The 25,818-nt window shown below is 32.3% G+C and overlaps 1 protein-coding gene across 1 annotated transcript in view; it reads right to left on the bottom strand.

Annotated features, from left to right (window-relative positions):
- ASCC3 (activating signal cointegrator 1 complex subunit 3) overlaps nt 1–25,818 on the bottom strand; it is a 363,321-nt gene that overhangs the window by 184,136 nt on the left and 153,367 nt on the right. The window contains exon 14 of the mRNA XM_012438418.3: nt 4,139–4,273. Within this exon, the coding sequence (XP_012293841.2) occupies nt 4,139–4,273 (135 nt within the window). The remainder of the gene's footprint in view (nt 1–4,138; nt 4,274–25,818) is intronic.

The raw sequence follows: 25,818 nt of genomic DNA, 5'->3' as shown, positions 1-25,818 counted from the left end.
CAAAAATAAAGCAAGCTGTAACAGTAAGCATCAGAAAACTAAATCAAATTGGCATTGATCCAGTTGCCATTGATTTAGGCAAAGGCTAAAGCTGAACTTATAAAAACAACAAGGAAATGATTGATAGATTTATATAATAAAAAGTCAGAAAATTATACTTTAAAGTAGCTTGAGGGTACTACATATTATTATTGATTCTTCCTAATATTATAAATTGTTCAATAAATATTTTCAATAACTACAGACACAAGGCTTATTACGTGATAGAAATTCTACCTACACGACAAACTCTTAACATCACTGATATATATAAAAAAATTGAACTCACATCAGTGGCCATAAATCAGAAATATACGGTACAAGGATGGATGGGAATACTCAATCCAGTACAAGAATAGTTAAAGCCTGCTAAAAATTTGTCCCTAACAGAAAAAATTGATTTGACTCAGATCTCAAGTAAAACAGAGTCTGAAAATTCTAATTGAAGGATTCATTTAACTTAAAATTAAAATCATAATGGAAAACAATGGCTTAATAATGAATATATATGTAACCTTAATTATATACTTACTTTTATAAACTGCTACTATTCCTTGAGTTATGTCCTATTTTATAGAAAACAGTGGTTTCTTAAGACACAGTCTTTGTAGGGGAGAGTATAAAAGTAAAATATATAGGGTAAATTAAGAAAATACTATCCATATTGTTTATTATCCTTTTGCCATTTTAAAATTTAGTTATTAGTATATATATTTTCTAAAAATAGATTTCTATGTTAAGTAAAGTCTTATAATTGTTCAGTTTCCAAAATAATTTCATACATCATTCTTTCTGTTTCTCATAGTAAACCATTAGAATAGGTATCATTTACTCCATTTTATTCCATTAGATAGAAGAGAAAGTATGTTTCAGAAATGTTTAGCTGTCCAAGGCCACAAACCTTCTTAGAGGTAAAATTACAACCAGAGCTTTTTGTGAATGTGCTCTGTTGGTTTGGGCATCATTTATAAGTCCTGAGATACTCTTATGCCCAGGGAGAACCCTAAACTCCATTTCTAAAGGTTAAACTTGCTCTTGGGAGATGTTACTTTCCTTTTCCTACCTTCTTGTTTCAGTGGACAAATCCAGAAATATAGGTAGTTTTCCCCCTGGGGGTGACTTTGATACTAAAGATGAAAATTATATGAGAAATCCTGAGGTGTACATGTTACCTACCAGAAAGAAAAGACTCATTTCAGTTCCAGCTAAGGCAGAGAAACAGCCTTATTACATGCACATGTGCACACACACATACATACAGAGAAAGGGAGGATTTTCTTAATGGAGTTTTATTTGTTATTTATACAAATAAAATTATACTGTGTTGAATGAAACTGTAAAGAAGTGCTTTTAAAGACCTTAGTAAGTCAGGAATTGAGGTAATCATCTAAACACTTAGGGGTAAAGCATCACTGTGGCACAGTAGGGATTTAGCTATATAACAGGAGGCATGAGGCTAAATTTCTATGTACTACCATAGCAAATTTACCTTCTAATTAAATTTTAATGTTTTGGGTTCTTAATTTCCCATTTTTCAAAAACATGGGAAGAAATGTCTCCTACCATAACAATAATAGTTCCCTTGAAATTGCTAGAATGTTAATATCATTTACGTTCAAAGGCACTTCAAGAAATATGAAGGAATGTACTACGTAGCACAAGAAGAATACTCTTAAATTTTAGAGCTCTGAGAAAACACTGAGAAAGATGACCTTTTATCTTTTGTTATAATACGCACTGTGGAGGGGTTCACTTTTTAAAGCCTCTCTTTAGGAGAAGTGAGGGATATAGTTATGAAGAAATGTTCTTCTACTTTATTAAAAAAATGAAAACAAAAAAGGCTCCATGTCCTAAGGTCTTCAGAAAGTCCCAGATTGGATTTGATCTGTTTGCTTTTGAACAAACAGGACATAGTGTAGTGAAAACAGTGGACTTTGGAGTCAGACTGGCTCAAATCACGTCTTCACTACTTAATATGAGATTCTCTGTGAAAATTATTTACTTTCTCAGTTTTAGTTTCCTTACTTGTAAAATGAGAACAAGAATCATAAAGAACAGCACAATCATGCAGATCAGATAAGAAAACTAAAGTGAAACATCTATTATAATGTCAGTCTTAGAGGAATAAAAGCGAAGAAGAAAAGTAATTCTGGGATACCTACTATCCAACAAATACTCTATGAAAGGCGGGGGAATATAATGGTGAATAGGACAATGTTCTTAATAAATGTGTGTGCAATTCATTCTTCTTGAAAAAAAATCCAATAACATTAGATCAGGATAAAAATCAAGTATAATAGAAATATAAAAAAGGTATAATAAAAGTGACTAGGGATTTTCAAGTCTACCCAGTTGTATTAAAACTTTTCATTTCTCTGTTACTCTTCTCTCAGTATAGTGATCTGTGAATTTGTGCTTGGTGACACTGCCTTAAATAAACATCATTTGAAAATCTCTCCATATAAATTATTATAATATGTTCTAGAATATTTCATGCTATATTTGATTTACACATACTCTGTATCAAGGGATAATACCAGCAATATCACAGGTTTTAAGAATTGAATGAGTTATATAAAGTAATAAAAACAATGCCTGAAACTAGTGAGCACTTAATGTTAAGCATTACAGTAACAATAATTAAACAATAAACCCGCATTATTTACGTTAGTGAAAGTTCTCAGAATTGAGATGAATGAAGAAACCAGAAATCCACAAGGTGGCTCTCAAGGCTTGACTTTTAAACAGCATAGAGTTGTTTCATATTTCCAAAGAAATGAAACAAGACTTATGAATACCAGCTTGACTTTTAAAAGACTCTCATAAATTCATGATTAATAAATAACTGGAAGGACACAAAGCTGTACAATAAATGTTATGTAATAAAAGTAAAAACTATAGAAAATGAACAAATTTTGTAGTTCTAAATTGAAAGGGATTCTGATGTTCAAACAACTACATCAGCTGAACATAGAATTTAAAATATCATTATAAAATGGTAAAATTTATAGTACAGTCATGATAATTAAATATATTTTACTAGGATAATAAATATGAAAGTGCATAATACAATGTCTGGCGGCTAGCAGCTGTTCAGTTACTAATCAGTTAAATCTTACATTTTATATATATAAAAAATTTGAAGTTACTATCATTTTATGCCAAGTTTTTTTATTTCATAATTTATTTTCATAGCTTTAAATCAGGAGTCAACATGATTTTTCTGCAAAGAAACTGAAAGTAATTCACAGTAGCTATCACAACTACTCTATTCTTCTCTGGTAGTGCAAAAACAGAGCCAGACAATAAAGAAATTAGTATGTTTATATTCCGATAAAACTTTAATTATAAAACAGCTGTAGAGACCTTTGGTCATTGGGACTCAATTTGCCCAATCTTAATCTAAATAATTATCTGATATAATTAAATAAAACCTGATATAAATCTTAAGATACTACCAATACTCAAATTACCTAGAGGAGTGCTTGTTAAACTGTAGTGTGCAGAAAATCACCTGAGGATCTAGTTAAAATTCAGATTCTGGTTTGGTGAGTCTGGATTGGGGCCTAAAGGTGTCCTTTCTAACAGGGATGCAGGTGATCCCAAGACCTTTTGGTCTTTTGAGCACGTGTATGTTGAGGAACAAGGCAGCTGTTTTCAAACTTTTTGGCTCAGAATTCCTTTACATTGCTTAAAAAAAAAAGCCTTATTTATTTAGGTTATATCTGTCAATATTAACCTTAGAAATCAAAACTGAGAAATTAAAAAAAATTATTAATTCTTTAAAGGTACAATAATAAACCCATTAGATGTTAAGATAGGATATGAAATTTAGCTGCATTTTATATTTTAACTATATTTTAAAGAGCAGGACTAAACACTTCAACTATAACCATATGGAAAGGAATGATAAGTGTTACATCATGCAGTGAAACTTTTTAATAAAATATCATTAAGTCAAGAAAAAACTCAAGATTATAATAACATATATCTGTAAAATTAACTTCTTAGAAATTGAGACTATGGATCTTTCACATATAAAATACCTGGTATATGTGGCATGTTATATGCTTTAGTTCTCATATTCTTTGTTTCCTACCTGTTTTTCTGCAAGTGCATATTCATGTCCTTGGGTAGGAAAAAAGAAGGAAATCTGGCCACAATTTTTTGCTCTTTCTATTAGAGACATAGCTGTTCTTACAGTGGCATTTCGAGCATGTACAAACACCATCACCTGAAAAAAAGGAAAGCAGTTTATTTAATATTCCAATTAATTAAATCACTGCTTAATAGTAGCCTAAAAACCCTTCCATATAAGCAACTATTAATTTTTCAAAACAAAATCACAAATTTATGAATTCTCCAACATATCCTTATTTTAGAACAAAGTGTATGTAGGAAAAAGGCAAGTTAAATAAAATTTAGCTTATAAGTTGATAGAAGTTTGTGGAGTCTATAAAATTTTGAGTTTAATTTGTATGTTTCTCTTTTGAACACATAATTCATTATTATCAGTCATTTATTATAGAAACAGCGTACAAAAATATGGAGAGCTTTCTCATTGGAAGATTACTACATTCAATGAAATTTCCAGTATCATAAAGATGTTTCAAGAAATTGAAAACAATAAAGAAAACTCTTCCTTAGACAAAATCATGTCTAAGAACAATCATTTAAAATACGAAAGTTAGGGGACTGCTGGAGATAAAAATGCTTCTATAGAAATACCTGGATTTCTCTGTGTGGCAAGCCTTCCTGTGGAATTATTCATGAAGTGACTGAGGATATCTGAATTAGGGGAAAGAGGTGTGTCTGGATACTGTGTCAAGGAGAAATGAGAAAAAAATGCATTTTCAGGGACAGTCACCAAGCAGAGTATGAATACAACTGAAGAGAATAAGGGAGTGTTTAGCAGCCTGCCTTTGCTGCCTGTCAGTAGCTGCCTTCTTTCCTCTGTGAAGTTTCTTCTTTGGCCTCTACCTTCCCTCACAATTAGCTCAACCCCAGCGTTCCCAAAGAGCCATTAGTATGATAAAAATTATTTTTTCATATAGACTACTGCACTTTTTCAATTTTTCTGGTGTAAATAAAAGCAACTTTACACCACTTTGACATTGTTAACCATCTGGAGTATACAATCTAAAGACAGTAAGTGTGGGTGCAGTAAATGACTTAAAGACAAGTTCCCCTAGCCCCTGCTTTCTACCGGACTCACACATCTAAGTCTCTGGAATCACCATGGTTGAGTAGCTTGAGGCAAATCAGAGGTCCTAATCTTTGCCCCTCTTCTCAATATCTCCCCTATACTCCTCTCTTACTTACATTTTTCTGGAAGCTAACACTGATGTTTTTTGCAGGCTACACATTTAGGAGGATATTGAAGAATTGTTTCTAGTCAGGGAATTGACAGGCTCATGTGAGCTGACCTAAGTAAAAGAGAGGATCATTTTGAGGACTAACAAAAGTGAAAAGGGGAATGAGGTCTGGGATGGGACCAGAAAGGAGACAGGGTGACATGAAGGTATCTATACCTCTGTAGAGACATCTCTATATTTAAGCCATAGTAATCTTATGTCTATAAACTGGTCAAGGTAAGTGTTCCACACATGAGATGCTGATTAAAATTCACAGTAAAATCTCAGGTAACAATCATTCAAGAAACAGGAATGCTTAAATAACCAATATTCTTTTAGGGTACACTGAAAGTAAAGGAGAACAGGTAATTTGGAGAGGATAAGAAATTCCTCAAAACAAAACAACAACAACAACAAAACCAAAATGTTTAGAGAAAAACAAAAAGTACTGCAAGTCATCAAGAGAAATTTAATCAGTTAGTTACTGTTACCAAGGGCATAAACCTTGAGATTTCATACTTTATCAGAGCTCTAAATTATTTACTGATACTAATATGTTTTGAAAAGAAATATAATCATAAGAATATTTTAAAAAGAGTATACTAATAGAATTTATTTCAGAAAGTTTTGTAGGTACTGGGACGCTCTGTTTTCCTTATTTATTTTTCAACTAAAGAAAAACAAATCTTTTGATTTTTGACAGGCTCTCAAGCTTTCATGGGGAAACATCTTTACTTCATAGGACGTTAAGAACTGCCACATAGGTTTAAATTGTGATATTTTCATGACTGATATAAACTGTTTAATGCTAAGATAGAAAATTGTTACAATAATGCTCTGCTGAAGCTTCACCAGTTCAGAATTTGTCAAATTCTTTCCATCTCTTGCAAATGGTAGGGACATTTCCACTGTGAGTTTCTTCTTAAAGGGTAAGGCAGATTTTTTTTCCATTTATATAAAAATAAATTTTACCCCCCAGAAAACCTCATTAAACCCCCAAAATTAAATTTTAAGGACATCCAGGACTTGAACTCAGACCCGGAACAAGTAAACTTAATAAACATTTATAGAACTCTCCACTTCAAATACACAAAACATACATTACCACCTCACACCTATTCCATAAGTGACTACATAATTGGAAGTAAATCACTCCTCAGTAATTGCATAGCATTTCATAGGTTTAAATGAAATATTGGTTGGCTGCTCGTTTGTTATTTTCTTCCCTTATTCCTTCCTGTTTACATCAAGTATAATTATTGGTATAAAAGAGGTTTTCAATACCCATTACTAAACTGCATTCTAGCCTGGGCAAGAAAGCAATACTCCCATTCTCTCTCTCTCTTTCTCTTCCTTTTTCCTACTCTTCTTTATTTTTTCTTTCTTTCTTTAAAAAAAAAAAAAAAAAATTAAAAAAAATTAAAAAAAAATAAAAAAATAAAAATAAAAAAAAAAAAAGAAAAGGCATACTCTTTTGACCTCCTGTCTCCTGCCCACTGCCCATCGACTCCCTTCACCAGTCCCATGGGCAGAGCATCTGCTGTCTGCAGACAGTCCCAGGGCAGTCCATGGCGGCACATCTCTAATCTGTCCACTTTGCTCCCAGCCCCCTCTGGGCATCTCTCCCCTGGACATCGAGGCTGCTTCCCCTCTTCACTTAGCAGCTAGAGGGTTTATATTTATAAAAAAAAAAAAAAAAGAAAATCTGAATTAAAATGAAGTTACTTATTGTTTTGTTAATTTGTTCATTCATTCATATGTTTCTGAGCATGCAGTAACTACCAAGTCCAGATAAAACTGCCATGAAAATGAGGGACAAGGCCCCTGCCCTCCTGGAGATGAGAATCTAGTATGATGAATTAAATAATCACAAAATATTTTTTACTTGATAACTACTTACTGGGCATGTATGTGTAAAAAAGTTAAAAATAGAAATGAACATAGACAAGATGTGGTCCCTTCCATAAAAAACCTGTTCAATTTAAGGAGGAAGATAAAACTGTACACATAACTTACGCAGCTGAATCAAAGAGAAGACAGCATGCGGACAACGTGGGAACTCTAAACATGGAGCTACTTGGTTTCCTTCATACATCCACCCCAAGATATTTATGCAGTTCCCACTATGTGCCAAATGCTGTATGTACTAAGTGCTTAGTACATGCTATGATAACTATGTCTCAAGGCTCTAAATTCGTACATTACTGTTATGGGGAGAAAATACGATAATCATTCCTATCGTTCCAAGGTTAAAGCTGCATAAAAGAGGCTACAGTCGTATTTGGAATATTTAATTTTGTTATTTTTAGTATGTTAGCTTGAAGGAGTACATTCTCTTCTAAGGTTTCGTACACTGAGACCTAGGGACTACTATATCCGAATCACTGCTGGTGCTTGTTAAAATAGATTCTGAGTCCTCTTTTAAAATCAGCGGAATAAGAATATCTAAGGGTGGGGTCTAGAAATTGGATTACTAACAACTATTGAGATGACCACTGCACTACTGTGTGAAATCAGTTAATAATTACCACCAACTTTTCTTCTCTGAAGTTGAAACAGGGTTAAAAGGTAAAATAAATTAAACCAGCACTACAAAGATGTTTTAAGAAACCCCTTAATAATATCTTTATTTACCTACACAGATGAAATATCAGGAAATTTTAAGGTATTTTATATAACTAATATAGCCCCAAGATTATTTCCCAGATGGGCCCGGGTTTTATAATGCTACCAGATTTCTATTCCCCATAATTCAAATGCCACATTATGTAAATCCTGTTAAAATAGCAGATATGGAGAACATAAGGGAAAATAAAATATGACTTAAATCTTCATTAATTATTTCAGTCTTGTCAACTTTTCATTTTGCAAATATTTTCTACTGCAGCCAAGAGAAATATTAGTTACAACTTAAAGTAACAATTTCTTTTTATTAAACAATTTCTTTTTCTTTTTTATTTCTGTTGTGTTAAGTAAAATAAACTCTTTTTTCTTATTAAAAATTTCCTATGTTGAAGCTCCAGTATAAGTCATTACAAGGTTTTGGGTCTCTATAAACACATCTGATTTTATGGTTTGCTAATTTGGTTAATTAACTTAGACTCATTTGAAAATTACAAGTAATAGAGAGGACAGTATTGTTTCATTTGACAGAAATAACGCCAAATTAATCTTAGAAACACTTTTTGGTAACTGAGCAGCAGTTAGATTGGTAAGTGTCATTAAAATAACAACAGAATAGTAAGATTAAGTCAATAATGATGGCAAATTTAGACTGTTTTATAAAACCGATTATACTTTTGAGTTTTTTTAGGCTATGCATTTAAAATATTTTATATACTTATTTTTAGTATCAGAAGTCATTTTTTCATATTGTTTTATTTTTATTACGGAAAAGTTCACATAGAAACAAAAGTAGACAGAATGTGGTCATAAACTGCAAAAGCCATTGATTTTTAAAATATATGATAGAACCATCCTAAACTTGGGGAAAAAAAGTACGTGAATTTGAGTCTGGTCCTGTTACTTGACTTGTCAAAGAATGTTTTCTTTACATGAGATGCTGATTAAAATTAATAAAAGAGTAAAAACTTAGATAATAAAAATTTAAAAACCTGGAATGCTTAAATAACACATACTGTTTCAGGGTGTATTCAAAGGAAAGAAAGACATATTATCTGAAAAAGACCTGAAAATTCTTCTTTGGAATACTGCTAAATATCAGTGTGAGTTAGAATAAATTATTTAATCTCTTCAATTCTTATTTCCCCCGGAACACAGATAAAGAGTTACAATGTATCTCAGGATTACTATAAGAATCAAAGGATATAATGTAAGGGAAAACACTGTGTTTAGTAAAATAGTAGCTCTAAAATTTTAGAAAGCTTCAAAATCACCTGGCAGGTTAGTTAAAAACACAGATTGCTGCTGTTTCCCCCAATCCCCTTCCTGACTATGTAGGTCTGGGGCAAGTCAAGAGATTGCATTTCTAAGGAGACCCAAGATGCTAATATTCTTGTACAGGAACTTTGAGAACCTCTGTCATAACTGGTAAGAATTAGCACCATTATTAGGGATATAAACATAAGCAAATTTAATTTTGCCTAAAAGACTAAATAGACCAGTATACAATTGTTATAAACTGACAATTATGCACCTATTTATTACTCATTTACATGCATATGTGTCTGTGTGTATGTGTATTAAACATCACACAAAACAATTTAAAACACTTTCCCCTTTAGCAACCTTTGTAAGGGGTTTGTGAATAATGAACTAAGAATAAAAAAATTAGTAGAAATATTTTATGTGAAATCTTGAATCAAACCCTCTTTTCTACGAATTCTGCTAAGAAATAAAACCGAGAATGAAAATATCTGAAAAAGATACAATATGGCAGATAGATGTCCCACAGAAAAATGTGGCTGAGAAATGATATTTTATATTATGTGGTACATATGTCATTGGCTCTCGTAAAAGTTGAGGATTGGGGTAGGGAGGTTCATGTCCTGCGGTTTATGTTTTCTTTCTAACCAGCACAGCCATTTATTTGTCTTGCTCTCAGTTCTTCTCAACTTTCTTAACCCAAGTTCTTCAAGAGAATTAAGCCCTAATGACCTACATAAATAGTGATATAAAAGTGTGTGGTTCCCTGACCAGCAGCTGCAGTGTCCCTGAGTCAGAAACTCTGAGGGTGGGGCCCAGCCATCTGTTTTAATAGGCCCTCCAAGTTATTTTGATGCAAGTTAAAATCGGAGAATCCTGTATTAAGACATTCACTATAAGTTAAAAAAAATTATTAGCTTTTCCTTTGTGCATTTACAATAGTTCTGGCAAATATCATCTCTGAAGAAGTGAGAAAATAGTCAAATTATTTTCTGTGTTGTATGCTCTGAATGGGAATGCCACTACAGATATATTTCAGATATATTTATTTATATCCCATGAGAGCATGTAGGCACAGAATAGCTTCTGTTGCTGTGATTACATTACCACATTTGTATTATCAGGTAGATACAATTTTAAAAGGTTTCATTCTGTACGCTGTAGATCCATGAATCATCCATAGTTAGACACTACAAGTCATTACAGTTTTAGATCACAGTGCTAGCCAGCGGAAGACACTCAGGTCATCTGACCACATTACTACTCTTCTAGTACTTCCTCTATCAAATAACTTTACATATTTAGTTATCTGACTTCTCAGTAGCGAGCAAGGAGCCTAGCATACAGCAAATACTCAACGTATCTTAAGTAAATATAACACATTGAGCCCAATCAAACACACTAACCCATCACATCTAATAATGGCAATTTCCGCTTTTTAAAAATAATTTTTATTTTGGGGTTGTTGTGAGAAATGAGACAATATAACCAAAGCATTTACAATAGTGTGTGGTACGTAGTAAGTGATCAATAAATGTGAGCAGTTGTTTATTAGAATACAATTCTGCTCCTTATAAAATTCAATATACTGTATTAATTCTTTGACAGGGTAACATATTTATATACTTCAAAATCAGAAAGTATAAAAATGTACACAGTATCTCTACCACCCTTCCCTCTACCCTAGTAGCCACTGTAACCTCTTCTTTGAGAGTTTATGCACATATTTAAACAACTACAAATTCATAATTTTAATCCCTTTTCACCATATGGTAGTCGATTACACACATTGTTCTTTCCTTTTTCACTGAACCATATTATCTTGAGGCCTTCTCACATCAGTATAGTTTCCTCACTTATATTTTACAGTTGCATAGTATTCCATTACATAGAAACACCAAAACTTATTTCTAATAACTAGTCCTTGTTTGATCGTCATTTATGTTATTTCCAATCTTTTGTTATTAAAAGCAATGTAATAAATAATTCTGTACACAAGTCATTTTACATGCTTGTGAATATATCTGTAGAATACATTCATAGAAGTGGAATAGTTAAGTCAAAGTAAGTAAGACTACTTACTGAACTATGTCTCTAGTCTGAATATAATCTGTTTTATTTTGGGGCTTTATTCTTTTCTTACCAATTTGTTGGTCCTCTTTGTATGATAAAATACTTTGCCTTTTTCTGTATTGTGAATATTTTGTCCTACTCTGTGCTTTATCTTTCGATTTTTATTTTTGGTATCTTATTCAATACAGAAATAGTTCATTTTTTCTGTACTTAAATCTATCAGCATTTTTCTCTATGGCTTCTGGGAAATTCACAAACAAGAAAGTTAAAATAGTCATAAACATATGAAGTATTTTTAACTTCACTAGCACTGTGTGGCTCTAAAAACACAATGGTGGGTGTAAACAGAGACGGATCCTGCTTTGTCTTTCTCTCTCTCTCTCTTACACACACACACACACACACGCGCGCGCGCACACACACACACACACACACAGATGTCCATAATCTACTGCTAAGTGAAAAAATACCAAGTTGAAGAAAAATTTCCATATTATCATCCTGAGTGTGCTGTTGTAATCTAAAGAGTATGTATGTGAATATGTATGTTTCAAAACAGAAATATGGACACACTCCAAATTAGTTATCTCACAAAATGAAAACAGGACTTGGTGGGGGATGGGGAGATAGAATAAAAAGACAATTTTTTATTTGTATGTCTTGTATCATTTGTCTTACCCATTGAAGCAAGTCTTTAATAGTTTTCATAATTAAATATATAAATTATATTGAACAGGAGAAATAATTGATGATAACAATGAGGTTATAATAATATATTCATAACATACTATGGTATTAAGATAAGCATATTTGCTATGGTTATTTTATTGCTATGAGGTTTATCGTAAAAAGTATAAAAAACTCCACATATTTAACAATGCACTTAAAAGGGTGATGGTAAAACTTGTGGTCTAAGTGGTGAATTTATGTTTTAGTTTACCTGGAAATGCTTTAGAAAAAAAAAAAGAGACATGACCTAGCAGAAGAAATCAATAGCAGTTTAAGGGAAAGCATCCATATGTTCCAAGTTACAGAGAAGAGAGCAAATTCATATGGTGGTCAATACAGACTTTTTGTAGAAATGAACATGTGGACAAAAATACCACCTGGAAAGGTAAAACATAATCCCATACAAAATTATGTACTAAGATATAGGAAATCATTCATTTCAAGGCTCAGAAAAAAAACAAACTAAAAGAAATACCTGAAAAATTATTTTTATGTTAGAGAAGTATTTTAAACTTAATAGAGAAAGGCCATCATAGTTTAAAACAATATTGATTTTAATAAAGGAATACATATCACATGGTCAAAAAATATGACTTGAAGGAATATTTCTTAAAAGTACATAAACCACTGAAAAAAATCTAAAGACAATCTTAAAATTGTAAGTGATAGGACAGAAGACAGGATAATTTTAAAGTGGTGGAGTTATTAAAAAAAAAAACAAATAAGAGGTCTTGATTCTTTTATAAAAAAATGAAAATGAGCAAGAAACCATTTAGGTATGTATCACTGAGTAAACTGAGTTAGTATGAATATTTCAGATAGATCTTATTTAAAAAATCTTAGATTTAAACGTTTTAAACATTTTAAGATATAGTCTTCTGGCTACTGAATTACCTGAAAAGTTTACACTTTTTTCATAAAATTTCATTTAAGAAAAGAAATAAAAAAGAAACTCTCATACCTACATGGAGGAGATGAACATTACTATTATGATTACGCAGTTTTTCCTGGATGCTTCCAGATACAAGTGCTCAGATGCCTCTTTCTTAAGTATTTATCACTGCCTATCTTTTCTTTTTAACTATTTTGGTGCTTGACTTAGCTCCTCTGCTAGTCTGTGATCATCCAACAATTACATGACAGGCACTGCGGACATCTAATGGGCTGGTCCCTGTGCTTCTGGAGCTTATATCTAATTATATGGTGAAGGTGAGTCTAGGAAGATGATGAACATAGAAGCCACCATTCATTACATGAACAACTATAAGAGGAAGTAACCAAAAATCAGTAAATACAATAATCTAGAAATTAATTAGGATTCTCCCTCTCAAAGATGGCAAAGCACTTGATTTTAAAGGTCATAACACTCTAAAGTTCTTCATTATTGGCCCTTTGGGTGTTATCTCTCTGAGCTTTTCCTGTTGCTTAAAAACCTTCATCCATTTGTATGTTTCTAGGCCTTTAGCCATGTTTTTCACCTAGTCCTCCTGCCAACTCCATCTGTATAAATTCTATAAACCTGCAACACCCAGCTCTAATGATCTTTCTCCAATCTCACCAGGGAAAATTAATCACTTTGTTCATACTTGCACCTTGTATAATCATAAGCTGTACATAGCTCACCCCAATGTTAGGACTAATAATAAAAGACACCATTTATCGTGTCTTACTATGGTGCTAGTCCCATTACTAGGTACGATACACGTTATCTTACTGTTAACCACATAGCGAGGTAGGTAATTGTATTAGTATTTTATAGAAGAGAAAACTAAAGCTCAGAGGATTTTAATAATTTGCCACTCATTCAGAAGCAGAAAAGGGAGTTCATCTCAGATTTGACATTCTCAGGCAGCATTCAAGGAAGAGATATAACTTGAAAGTAGCCTTTCTTTCCATCAAGTTATATCTCTTCCTTGAATGCTGCCTGAGGGCAGGGCTTACATTTTGCTAATTTTGAGGTCAACATACCACCCTTCCTGCTATCATCCAATCAGTGGAAACTCAATAAATATTGCTGAAATTACAATGTTAAAAATGGTCAGTTTTCACTAAGACTATTTTTCAGCAGAGATTTCAATTTAAAAGTTTATAAATTATAATAGCTTGTAGGCTGAGTTAATACTTTTCATTCATACCTTTATTAAAATATGAGGTAACAAGCAAATTTCCAATTACTCAACTAAATAATTAATTTTCATGGATAGTTTTATTTAAATTTAACAGCAAACCACCCATTGATATTTAATAAACTAAAATTGCTGCTGATTAGTCTTTTGATACTGTTGTAGAAATACATGTATGCATATTTCAGTGCTATTGCAAGGTGTAAAATTTACGATTTAAAAAAGAAATGACTTATGAGCGATTCTAAAAGATAGATTATAAAAATTCTGGACTTTGAGGTCAAAATTGGTCTCTAAATCAAAGCTACCTACATTAAAAATTAATCAGATTTATTAACCAAAATACAGTCTTCCCTTGATGTCCATGGGAGACTGGTTTTAGGACACCCTGTGGATACCAAATGCTTAAGATCCTCATATAAAATTGCATTTAGCATGTGCACATCCTTCTATATACATTATTTCATATCTTGATAATACCTAATACAATGTAAATGCCTTGTAAATTGTTATTATACTGTTATTGTTTAGGGGATAATGACAAGAAAAAAAGTCTACATGTTCAATACAGATGCAAACATTCTTTTTTTCCTCAAATATTTTCCATGTGAAGTTGTTGAATCCATAAATGTAGAACCCATGGATATGGAGGGCCAATTGTAATGTACTACTGAAGAGGAATAAAACATCTTTACTTTGGGCAAAGGTTAAAAAAAAAATTACCTTAATACATTTAGTTTACATCAATAAAACTATCATTCACTAAAAATAGGGATTAAAATGATAATTGCTAAAATCCTCTATTAATCATGAATGTATCAATTTGCATTTAACAACCAGCATTTATTATTAGATATTCCTGGCAACCAATTAAATTACTCAACCACATGTATTTTCTTCAAAGATATAGCTAAACATTTATTAGATACGCCATGAAAATATAAGTTACCTCAAACAGGGTTAATTTATGCTGCTGTAGCTATATAAGACTGTACAATTCACTGACTAGTCTTCATTCGTGACGTTATGTAAATAAGCCAAGGAAAGTAATTCACAATAGAGAGATGTAGTTCCACAGCTCCAAGCTAAGTAATTAGATCTACACTTGGCAGTTCAGAGCCAGTGAGGGATTCTCACGCTGAGTATCTGCAGCTCTTCTCAAGAAACCCAAGCTTTTAAGTGATAAATATATTTGGGTTATCATTACTGAATTATATTTAGAACACTATTCTGAATGTGAAACATTTCTTATCAATTTCACTTAAAAATCATTTTAATATTTACCAGCCTGTATATTTGAGTTGTGGAGAGCTTTAACTGCTATATTTTATTAAAAGAAATCAATGATACTTTATATTTCCTAAAAAGATACTTGTTATCAAATGTATAACAATTTAAAAAACCAGAGGACTTAGTGTACATTACGTACCATGACAGCAAAAATAAAAGTAGTCATATTTTAAGCCAACTATACAAAATATTATATTACAATCAATTCACCAATATAGCAAGATATTGTACAATGTATTTAGAAACATAAGATAGTTATATTTCAGCAGTCTCTGAAATATTAGTACCCCCCAAAATAGAACAAAAAGTACAGTTTAAGTATGAAATTTTAAAACAGTAAATATTTTGAATACATTTCCCCTTTACTGTAAGTTTTTTCTTTAATGAAAACAATGTTTTCTTAAGCATATATATTTTTTTCTAGAGGTAATATAATTTATGTCATCCAACTGATGCTTGAATACATTTTCTATACATTCTTAATCAGGCCATTTTATATGTGTACTATATACATTTATGCATTCAATTAATCTGAGATATGAATTCACTTTTGCAACTTAATTTACAAACATAAATAATCTAATATTATAACGCTATAGAGAAATGTGTATTTTACACCTTAACATTTTCTTGAGCATAGATTATGTTATAATTTTTATTTGATATTTATAATATACAAAACAAAATAAACATAATCAAACATGTTAATTTTACTTGCTCATAATTACTTATACAAATTTAAATATATATATTTTTTGTTTTGGAAAAATTTCTTAGCAATCTAGACTAACTTATCAAATTCTTACCTGATGCCAGACTAATCTATACAACATGCAGACTTGTGATGAATATCAGCAATGTTTAAGAATCAAGTAGACCTATGTTTAAATCATAGCTCAGCATTTATATATTAGATAAACTTGGGCAAGTTCACCCCTGTGCTTCAATTTTTATCTGTAAGATGGAGATAATAGTATCTGCCTTACAAGGGTGCTGTGGGAACAACAAACAGTAATTACAAATACTAGGAAGAAGCCTGGCACATGGAAAGTGATCTGTTTGGTAGGACAAGGTTTAGTTGTTTTACAAAGATTTTCTGACATTCACCCGAGATTTATTTGCTAAACTTCCCATTCACTGGGACCAAGACAAATACTGATCTCTCTGTGGCAAAAGGAAAACAAAATTACACTTCTTTTTACATTTAATAATTCTTTCAATACTTAGAAGCTGCTATCAGATCTCCAGAATGACTTTCTCTTTCTTGAACTAAACATCACCAGTTCTCAATCCTGTTTTTCATAAATGATGGTTTTTCATAGTTTGTCACTAGACGAGTTCTATATACTTTATACTTCTTCAATACTAAAAAGCATACATCCATGCAAGATAATTTGCTGAAGAAATGACTTTTTAAAATGTGTAAATGCTTCATGTCTAAAGTGTTCTTAGCTTGATTATACAGTTTAATGATTATATTTTCAAAGATGTATCAACTTGAACATCAACTCCAGTTAGAAATTTGAAAAAAATTTTAGTAACCTAAAATCATTATGAAACTAGAGATCTTTCACCCACACTATTGAAAATTTCCTGAGGCCTCAGATTTTTCAGTCAAAAGTTTTAAAATTATTCTTTTCTTTTTTCTTTTGTTCCAATTGGAATTTATAAACATATTCTCTTAATTGTTTTCTGTCTTTAGGGTATTAAATGAAAATTTAATTAGTAGTTAAATGAAAATGTCAGTTTTATGGTAGGGAAAAAACTTTGAAATGGAAGTGAAAAAGCCAAAGTTCTAGTCTCAATTCCTAAGCATAAGCATATCTCACTTTGGGCATGGTATTAGGCTTAGTTTTCTAATCTTTAAATAAGCAGTGGGACTAGGAGAACTTGACAATGCTTTAGAAGATTTAATGACAAAATCAACATGATAATGATCTATTAAATATCATCTTTAAAATACTTTTTTTATGAAATAAAATTTTAATAGTGTCCTGATCAGAGGAGGTTAAAAATATCATTTGATAAATATAACCTACATTTTAAAAAAATTAGAATATTATCCATTTTAACTTTTAAGTGAATAATATAACCCAACAGTATTTTTGGCAATGATTCAAATTATAATGACAGAATATTTATATCATGATATGAATTAAAGATATATATATATATGATGACTATAGAGTTTATCTTCTTTATATCATATTTGATGGTAACAAGTTTCTGATATACTCATAACTGTTATTTATGTTAAAAGCATTTAAATTGAAAACTTGATTTTGTTACGGGTTTTTACATAAAAAGCATTTAGCTAAACCAGCAAACTGAGAGGTGCAAGTTTTGGTCTGTATAGTGAAGACAGTATGAATTGTGAGAGTCTCTACATGCAGGGAATTCATAATTAGTGCGAAAAAATAACACTGAGGGTGGAAAAGCTGTGAAAAGATGTACCCTCTACTTTTAGGCTCAGTGGTGGTGTGTAGAGTTGGGGCAGCATTTTCAGTTACAGATCTGTCTTATTATATATACAAATACTTTATATCTGATTTAAGAAAATAAAGGAATCACAGTTGTTCAATGAATAAAAAATGTTTGAAACCATACAGTATACGCTATCAGTATTCACTCAGTACATACAATTAGCATTCAAGCTGGCATTTTAGGACCAAAAGGGAAAACTGCTGATTTGCTTGATCCAATGCATACATGGCAAAGTAAATCCAAATCAAATCCCATTTCTGTAACAAACATGAAATTGAGACTCTATATGTGAAATACATCTACTAAGATCACCACAGAACAGAAACTACTAATCTTTATATAAATTATGAAAAACTAATGCTGTAGGGAAGCAGTTTAAAAATTTATTTTAGCCATGGAATTTGTTTGTCCAAAAAACTCTTGTAGCAGCTCAATATATTTAAAAAAAAAATTAAAGCAACTGATAAAGATCTGAGAGCGCTCCAAATCTTTTTTCTTACTTCCAAATAGCTCACCTCTCTCTAATCCTAACCTCATGACAGCAATTCCTGTGGCACCTCAGAGCACCCTGAAGCAGTCTAAATATTACAGGTATAGGAAGAAATCTTCTAGTAGAAAGGGACTGTTGAAAATTATATTTGCTCTTGGTTAAAAGTTTCTCATCATCCCTTTCATTTTACTGAATAATATTTTTAGGAAAAAAAATTGGCAAAAATATTTATTTAAAAAATAAAACAGGCCAGGAGGTGGCTCATGCCTTTAATCCCAGCACTTTGGGAAGCCTGGGCTGGAGGATCACGTGAGGCCAGGAGTTTAAGACTAGCCTGGACAACAAAGGGAGACCCCACCTCTAGAATAAATTTAAAAAAAAAAACAAAAACCTGGGCACAGTGGTAAATTTCTGTAGTCCCAGTTACTTGGGAGGCTGATGTTTTAAGTGGCTTGAAGCCCAGGAGTTTGAGGCAGCAGTGAGCTATGATCACACCACTATACTCTAGCCTGGGTGATAGAGTAAGGCTCTATCTCAATCAAAAATATAACAGTTTCATTGTTTCTAAAGAGTTTATAAAACCATTTCCTACTAAAGGAATCAGGTTTGTTTGCAGAAATCGCTAATTCTAAGTCTGAGAAATGGAAAGTACAAAATTAGATCTTAGAAGATCCTATTGTACCAAAAGGTAAAAACCAGAAGCTAGCTTGAAGGGGCTTCCACTGGCCAAAGTTGTGCCTATATTATCTTCAAAGTAAACAGTATAGTTATGCATTGTAACACTTTCAAGAAGTTCACAGAAATGTAAATTATTAAAGTCCACAGAGATATAAATTAATAAATAGGGGAAAGGAAGATATTCCGTACATATAGTGGGATGAGGGAAATAACGGAGTTAGAAAATCATCAAAAGGTGATAAAATGAATGGGTAAAAGTTTGATGAGGGAAACTATATATTTAGTCACAAGAGTATCTCCTCCCTTATTAGAAGCAAAGGGGAAAATAATAACTTTACATGGAGAAACTTAGAGCAAACAACCTTTAACAAGGGATAAAAATGAATGTCAGCAATACTGGACAAATCCAATAACATGTACATCCTAACATAAAAGTAGTAAGAAAGATATAACGTCACTTCTGTTGTATTATTGTTATAAAACCAAGAAGGCTTAATCATGAAGAAACTATAGAAAAACCCAAATTTTGAGTCATTTTACAAAATAATTAATATATGCTCTTTGAAAAATGTCAAAGTCAAATCCAGAAAGACAAAATAAGATTAAAGAACTGTTCTAAATTAAAGGAAACTAAATGGACAGGATAAATTCATGCAATATGCAATCCTGGACAGGATCTTGAACCAGAAAAAAATTATCTATATGTAACAAACCTGCACGTTCTGTACATGTACCCCAAAACTTAAAGTTTAATAAAAAAAATTTTCTTTATAACTGGTGGGAAGAAAAGTTATCTATAAAAGACATTACTATTCTTTTTTAATACAGATGTAAAAATTGTCAATAAAATACTAGCAAACCAAATTCAGTAGCATATTAAAAGGATTATACACTTCAGCAAAGTAGGATTTATCCCAGGAATGTAAAGATTGTTCAACATATGAAAACGTATCATTGCAATATACCACATTAACAGAATAAAGGAACAAAATCACATCATTGATGCACAGAACTCATAGCTACCATCTGAATGGTGAATGACTGCAAGTTTTCTCCCAAGACCAGAACCAAGACAAGGATGCCTACTTTTGGTACTTCTATTAAACATAGTAATTGGATGTTCTAGCCAGAGATATTAGACAAGAACAAAAATTATTCAAAATTGAGAATAAGGAAGTAAAACTATCTATATACATGAAAAAAAAAATTATATGTAGAAAATACTAAAAATTCCACAAGAAAACCTGTTAGATCTAAGAAACAAATTTAGCAAAATTACAGAATACAAAATCAATGCTTAAAAATCAGTCTCACATCTATAAAGTAGCAATGGAGAATTCCAAGAGAATATTAAGAAAGAAATTTCATTTACAATAACACCTAAAGAATAAAATACCTAGGAATAAATTAAACTGAAGTCAAAGACTTGTACACTGAAAATTATAAAACACTGCTAAAACAAATTTTTAAAAACTAATTAAATGAAATGACCTCTCATATCCATTAATGTTAGAAACAAATTTTTGGTTCTGCAAAAGAAATAGTACTTGAACGTAATTTTCTCAGCAAGGCAAATTTACTTCTATAGAAGGGTGCATCTTGTGGATGGAGCAATGGCAAGAGCACCATGAACAATGGAAAGCAGAGGTTTTTATTCCTAATGCAATGGGTTTCTACTACTGTGTCCTGTCTCCATTGGCTGAAACTGGACTGCATAATCGAAACTGGTCCTGGTTGGCTAATTTCAAGGGTACAGGGAGGGGGTTATACTGGCAGGAAGGACAGTTTTGGTGGGAGGAACCATTGCAGCAGGAGGGGTAATTTGCAGAGTGAGTGGAATGTGGGCCGTATAGATAAGGACTGGTGGGGAAGTTGCTTACTGAGACAAAGGCAGGGCGACACAAAGAGTAAGGAAGTCTGGCATTGAAAGCAGGGAACCAAGAACAAAGAAACTTAAACAAGCTAAATGTTTGAAGAAAAAATTCTTACTGTATTTAACAATGAATTTGAGGACTTACTAGTTTTTAGATAACAACACTACCCAAAGTAATATAGAAATCCAGTGAAATCCCTATCAAAAATCCCAATGGCATTTTTTGCAGAAATAGAAAAAGCCATTCTACTCACTTCAACAGGTAAGGAAGACTATACTTTGAGATAGTTCTTGGTAACAAGGTTATGGAAACAATCAGTTAAGAATACTGAATTATAATAAGTAATGTAAAAGGTCAATGGCATCAGAAGAGAGTGTTGGCCTGGTGAATCAACCAGTTAAGACAGGCACAACAATTACAAAGTGCATATGAGCTGCTGTCAAAATGTTGAATTTGAAAGTTAGTCCTATAAGAAGATTACTTAATTTAAATTTATTTTGGGGAATGTCAAATTCATTAATCAAAGATGAAGAGTCATATAATTCTGATGTGCTAAATTTTAACATAATTTTTCTTTTCTGGAGTTTAAAGCCCTTCACATTCAGAAACACATCTTATTTTCAGCTTATTTAATTTGACTGGTTTATGTCTCAAACATTTACTTTTATGGAGTAAAAATAAACAAATATGCATGATAATTTATTCAACACATATTTATTGTTTATTATATATTAAGTCGTGTTAGAGATACTGGACTATGACAATAAACAAAATGGTCAAACCTGCATTCATCCTAGAGAAAATAGAAAATAAGCACATAAATATGTAAAGCATTAATTAATAAAATGTTGGTAAGGACTATAGAAGGTGATAATTGATATGGTTTGGCTCTGTTGCCACCCGAATTGCATGTCAAATTGTAATCCCTACATGTTAGCAGAAGGGCCTGGTGGGAGGTGATTGGATGATGGGGGCAGACTTCTGCCTTGCTATTCTTGTGATAATTAGTATAATGAGTGAGTTTTTTTCTAATTAAAATGTTTTGAATTGATTAGAAAAAAAGTTATACAGAAAAGTAGAGAAAAAATATATAAATTTCTAAAGCTAAAGGAATAGTAAAACATTTATTATTCTTCATATGATGTGCTTTTCTAGTAATGTATACTTTTCTTTGGTAAGGATTATTTATCAAATCTGTGCATTTACACTTTATGCATAAATATTTGGTTAATGAGTTTTTCATTATCAAAGTATAAATAACACTAATGCAGGAAGTTTTTGCTTTTTACCTTAAGCATAGTAACTGGCACATACTGAGTATTCAAAAAATATTTGCTGAGTATTGCTAGTATTGTCTTAAAACCACCTCCATTCTGTTCAATACCTAGTTGTTCAATACCCGGTTCAATATCCAATCCAGATGTAGTTCACATGCCATAAGAGAATGTAGGAGTGTCTATATTTGGCACTCTGCTTACCCCAGTTCTTACCTTAACAAGGCAAATAGACTACAGAAGGAGAACATAAATCATGAACCATTCTCAGCACTTTTGTAAGTCTATGAATCGATTTCCACTTAAAAATTTCAGTCTACCACAGATTATATGTGTCTTATTAATTCTAAAATGTTAATATAGACACATATACGTACAAGTGAAAGTTTTAAGGAATATATACTGGAGTCAACCTACTTATAATAAATTCAATAATGCAAAAAAATTGCACACTAGTTTAAAAAGTTCAAGCACCCTGAATTCATGCTTTCTCAAAGATGTTCTCAAAATATCACTAAAAATGTAATGGTGCGGCCCAAACCGTGATCACTGATCTTAGTTAGTCCCCATAGCATAAACATGGATCCATTTAATTCATTGCTAAACCTGGGTCAATCCAATCATGGCTGATAAACAGAATTAAGAATTATTCTTCAAACATTACAGTATCATACAAAGAAAAGTATTTTACTGACTTTGAGGCAGTCCAAATTGCATTTACATTTGCTATTGACAGCCCCTAAACAGCAACATCTCTTCAGTAGGGTAAATTAGGCAAGACCAGCTAGTCTATTACTATGCAAATAAAATTCATTAGTGAGCTAACAATTCTATAGATACCACTGGGCTTTAAGGCCTATTATTTTTGAACATTATAAGATGTTCTGGATTGAATCTGATTTGAGAAAAATAACAACATAAGATGTATTTTTAAGACTTCTATCAGTATTTTTCATTTCTTAGACAATAATCACTATTTATAATTCTTAAACATTCAACTGTACATTTAATATCTCAAATGATATACTTAAAATGATTCTTTTTATTAGAATTTACCTTATTTTTTTAAATTGCTCAAGCAAAGGAAATCCTACTAAATTAATATACTGGGTATCAACTGTACTAGCTAGAGTAATTAAAACTAAACTGCTATAAAGGGAAAAAAATCCTAAAATTGTAATTCCTCTTAGATGTGTGCTTGACTGTCTCTTTCAGTTTTTGGGCCACTTTCATAAACATGTCTTAATTATCCTCAAGTCTGTATTGTACTCTTTAATTGGGCTTCTTCATTAAAAGCAAAACAAAACAAAACAAAACAAAACAAAAAAACACAAGGAAAAAAATTATCTGCAAACCCACAGGTGAGGCAGTTACATTACACTTAACAAAAAAGAAAAGAAAAGAAAAGAAAGGCACATTGTCATTTGTCCACTTATGAAATCATTTAAATTTATTTGACTTTCTCCACTTGATTTCAAAAATACAGCTGTAACAGAGTGTAGATCAGATGCTATAGTTGAGAGAGAGAGAAACAGAGAGATCTAGGTCCATGGAGAATAAGAGAATAAGACAAAAAGACTATTGGAGAGAGAATGCAATGTAAGATTAGAAGGTTAGAAAACTTTTTCTAAATTAAAAAAAAAAAAGTAGTCTGCCATCCTACTGAGGTTTAGTAGACCTTGTGTGTCCCTTCCAGACACACCCGGTCTTGTTGAAAGATAATCCTCCCTGAAATTTCTGGTGTTCCTACCCATCCAGGGCCTCTGAGTAATAGAAACTAAAGTGCTAATCAGACAGAGAATGTCTTCACTTCCCCAGAGCCATTTTCTCCAATTCAAAGGGTAAGAAATCCTAGAGACTCCTTTCTTATCTCCCAATGAGTCAACTGTTTACATTCCAGGATGTAGGCCTTTCTTTCATTCCTCAAGGGAGTCTGTGTAAGTTCCAGAGTAGAAGATAAGGTCCCTGCATGGCCAACTGGTCTACTTTTTTGTCTCCCCTCTTTCACTCTCCAGAGGACAGAATGAGCAGATGTGCCCATAGCTCCTATAAAAGCTCAGTGTTTCATAACTTTTGGAGTACGTCTCCTGTGGTGCAACCCACGCACATGCAGTAGCTGGCTCTCGCCCTGTAGATAGACCAGGGGGAAGTTAGGAGAAGCAACACAGTCTGTCCCCTAACCCAGGTGTCTTGTGTTTGTCTTTGTGTGTGTGCAGAATTTAAATAAAGTTAGTCTATGGAAGGCTGTCTTTCAGTATGCAGGTAGGGCAACATCTTAGACACTTCACAGTTTCAGACTTATTTAACAGGTCTCTGACTGTATTTCTGGAGCAGTTACTAATTTAAATGCTGTGCTATTTAGAAATGGCCAATTTATTTTATTTTATTTTTTAATTATTCTTTAAGTTCTGGGGTACATGTGCAGATCTGGCAAGACTGTTACGCAGGTATACACATGCCATGGTGGTTTACTGCATCCATCCCGCCATCGTCCACATTAGGTATTTCTCCTAATGTTATCCCTCCCCAATCCCCCTACCCCCAGCTGTCCCTCCCCTAGCTCTCCCAACCCCCAACAGGCCCAAGTGTGTGATGTTCCCCACCCTATGTCCATGTGTTCCCATTGTTCAACAACCACTTATGAGTGAGAATGTGCAGTGTTTGGTTTTCTGTTCTTGTGTTAGTCTGCTGAGAATGATGGTTTCCAGCTTCATCCATGTTCCTGCAAAGGACATAAACTCATCCTTTTTTATGGCTGCATAGTATTCCATGGTGAATATATGCCACATTTTTTTTATCCAGTCTATCATTGATGGGTATTTGGACTAGTTCCAAGTCTTTGCTATCGTAAACAGTGCTGCAATGGACATACTTGTGCATGTGTCTTCATAATAGAACAATTTATAATCCTTTGGATATATACCCAGTAATGGCATTGCTAGGTCAAATGGTAGTCCTATTTCTAGATCCTTGAGGAATAGCCACACTGTCTTCCACAATGATTCCACTAATTTATACTCTCACCAACAGTGTCAAAGTATTCCTATTTCTCCACATCCTCTACAGCATCTATTGTCTCCAGATTTTTTAATGACTGCCATTTTAATTGGCATGAGATGGTATCTCAATGTGGTTTTGATTTGCATTTCTCTAATGACCAGTGTTAATGAGCATTTTTTCATATGTTTGTTGGCTGCATAAATGTCTTCTTTGGAAAAGTGTCTGTTCATATCCTTTGCCCACTTTTTGATGGGGTTGTCTGTTTTATACTTGTAAATTTATTGAAGTGCTTTGTAGATTCTGGATATCAGCCCTTTGTCAGATGGGTAGGTTGCAAAATTTTTTGCCCATTCTCTTGGTTGCCAGTTCACTCTAATGATAGTTTCTTTTGCTGTGCAGAAGCTCTTAAGTTTAATTAGATCCCAAGAAATGGCCAGTTTATTTACCATAATATAGTGATAGCTACACTTCTCATCTTCTCATTTATAAAAACCAAGAAAAAAATGAGATGAGATCTAAGACTAT

This window comes from Aotus nancymaae, unplaced genomic scaffold (genome assembly GCF_030222135.1).
Source record: "Aotus nancymaae isolate 86718 unplaced genomic scaffold, 86718_ANA_hifiasm-v0.15.2.pri h1tg000040l, whole genome shotgun sequence".
NCBI classification, from domain to species: Eukaryota; Metazoa; Chordata; class Mammalia; order Primates; family Aotidae; genus Aotus; species Aotus nancymaae.
Note: the sequence above shows the minus strand (reverse complement) of the source record. Positions and strands in the feature narration are given on the sequence as shown.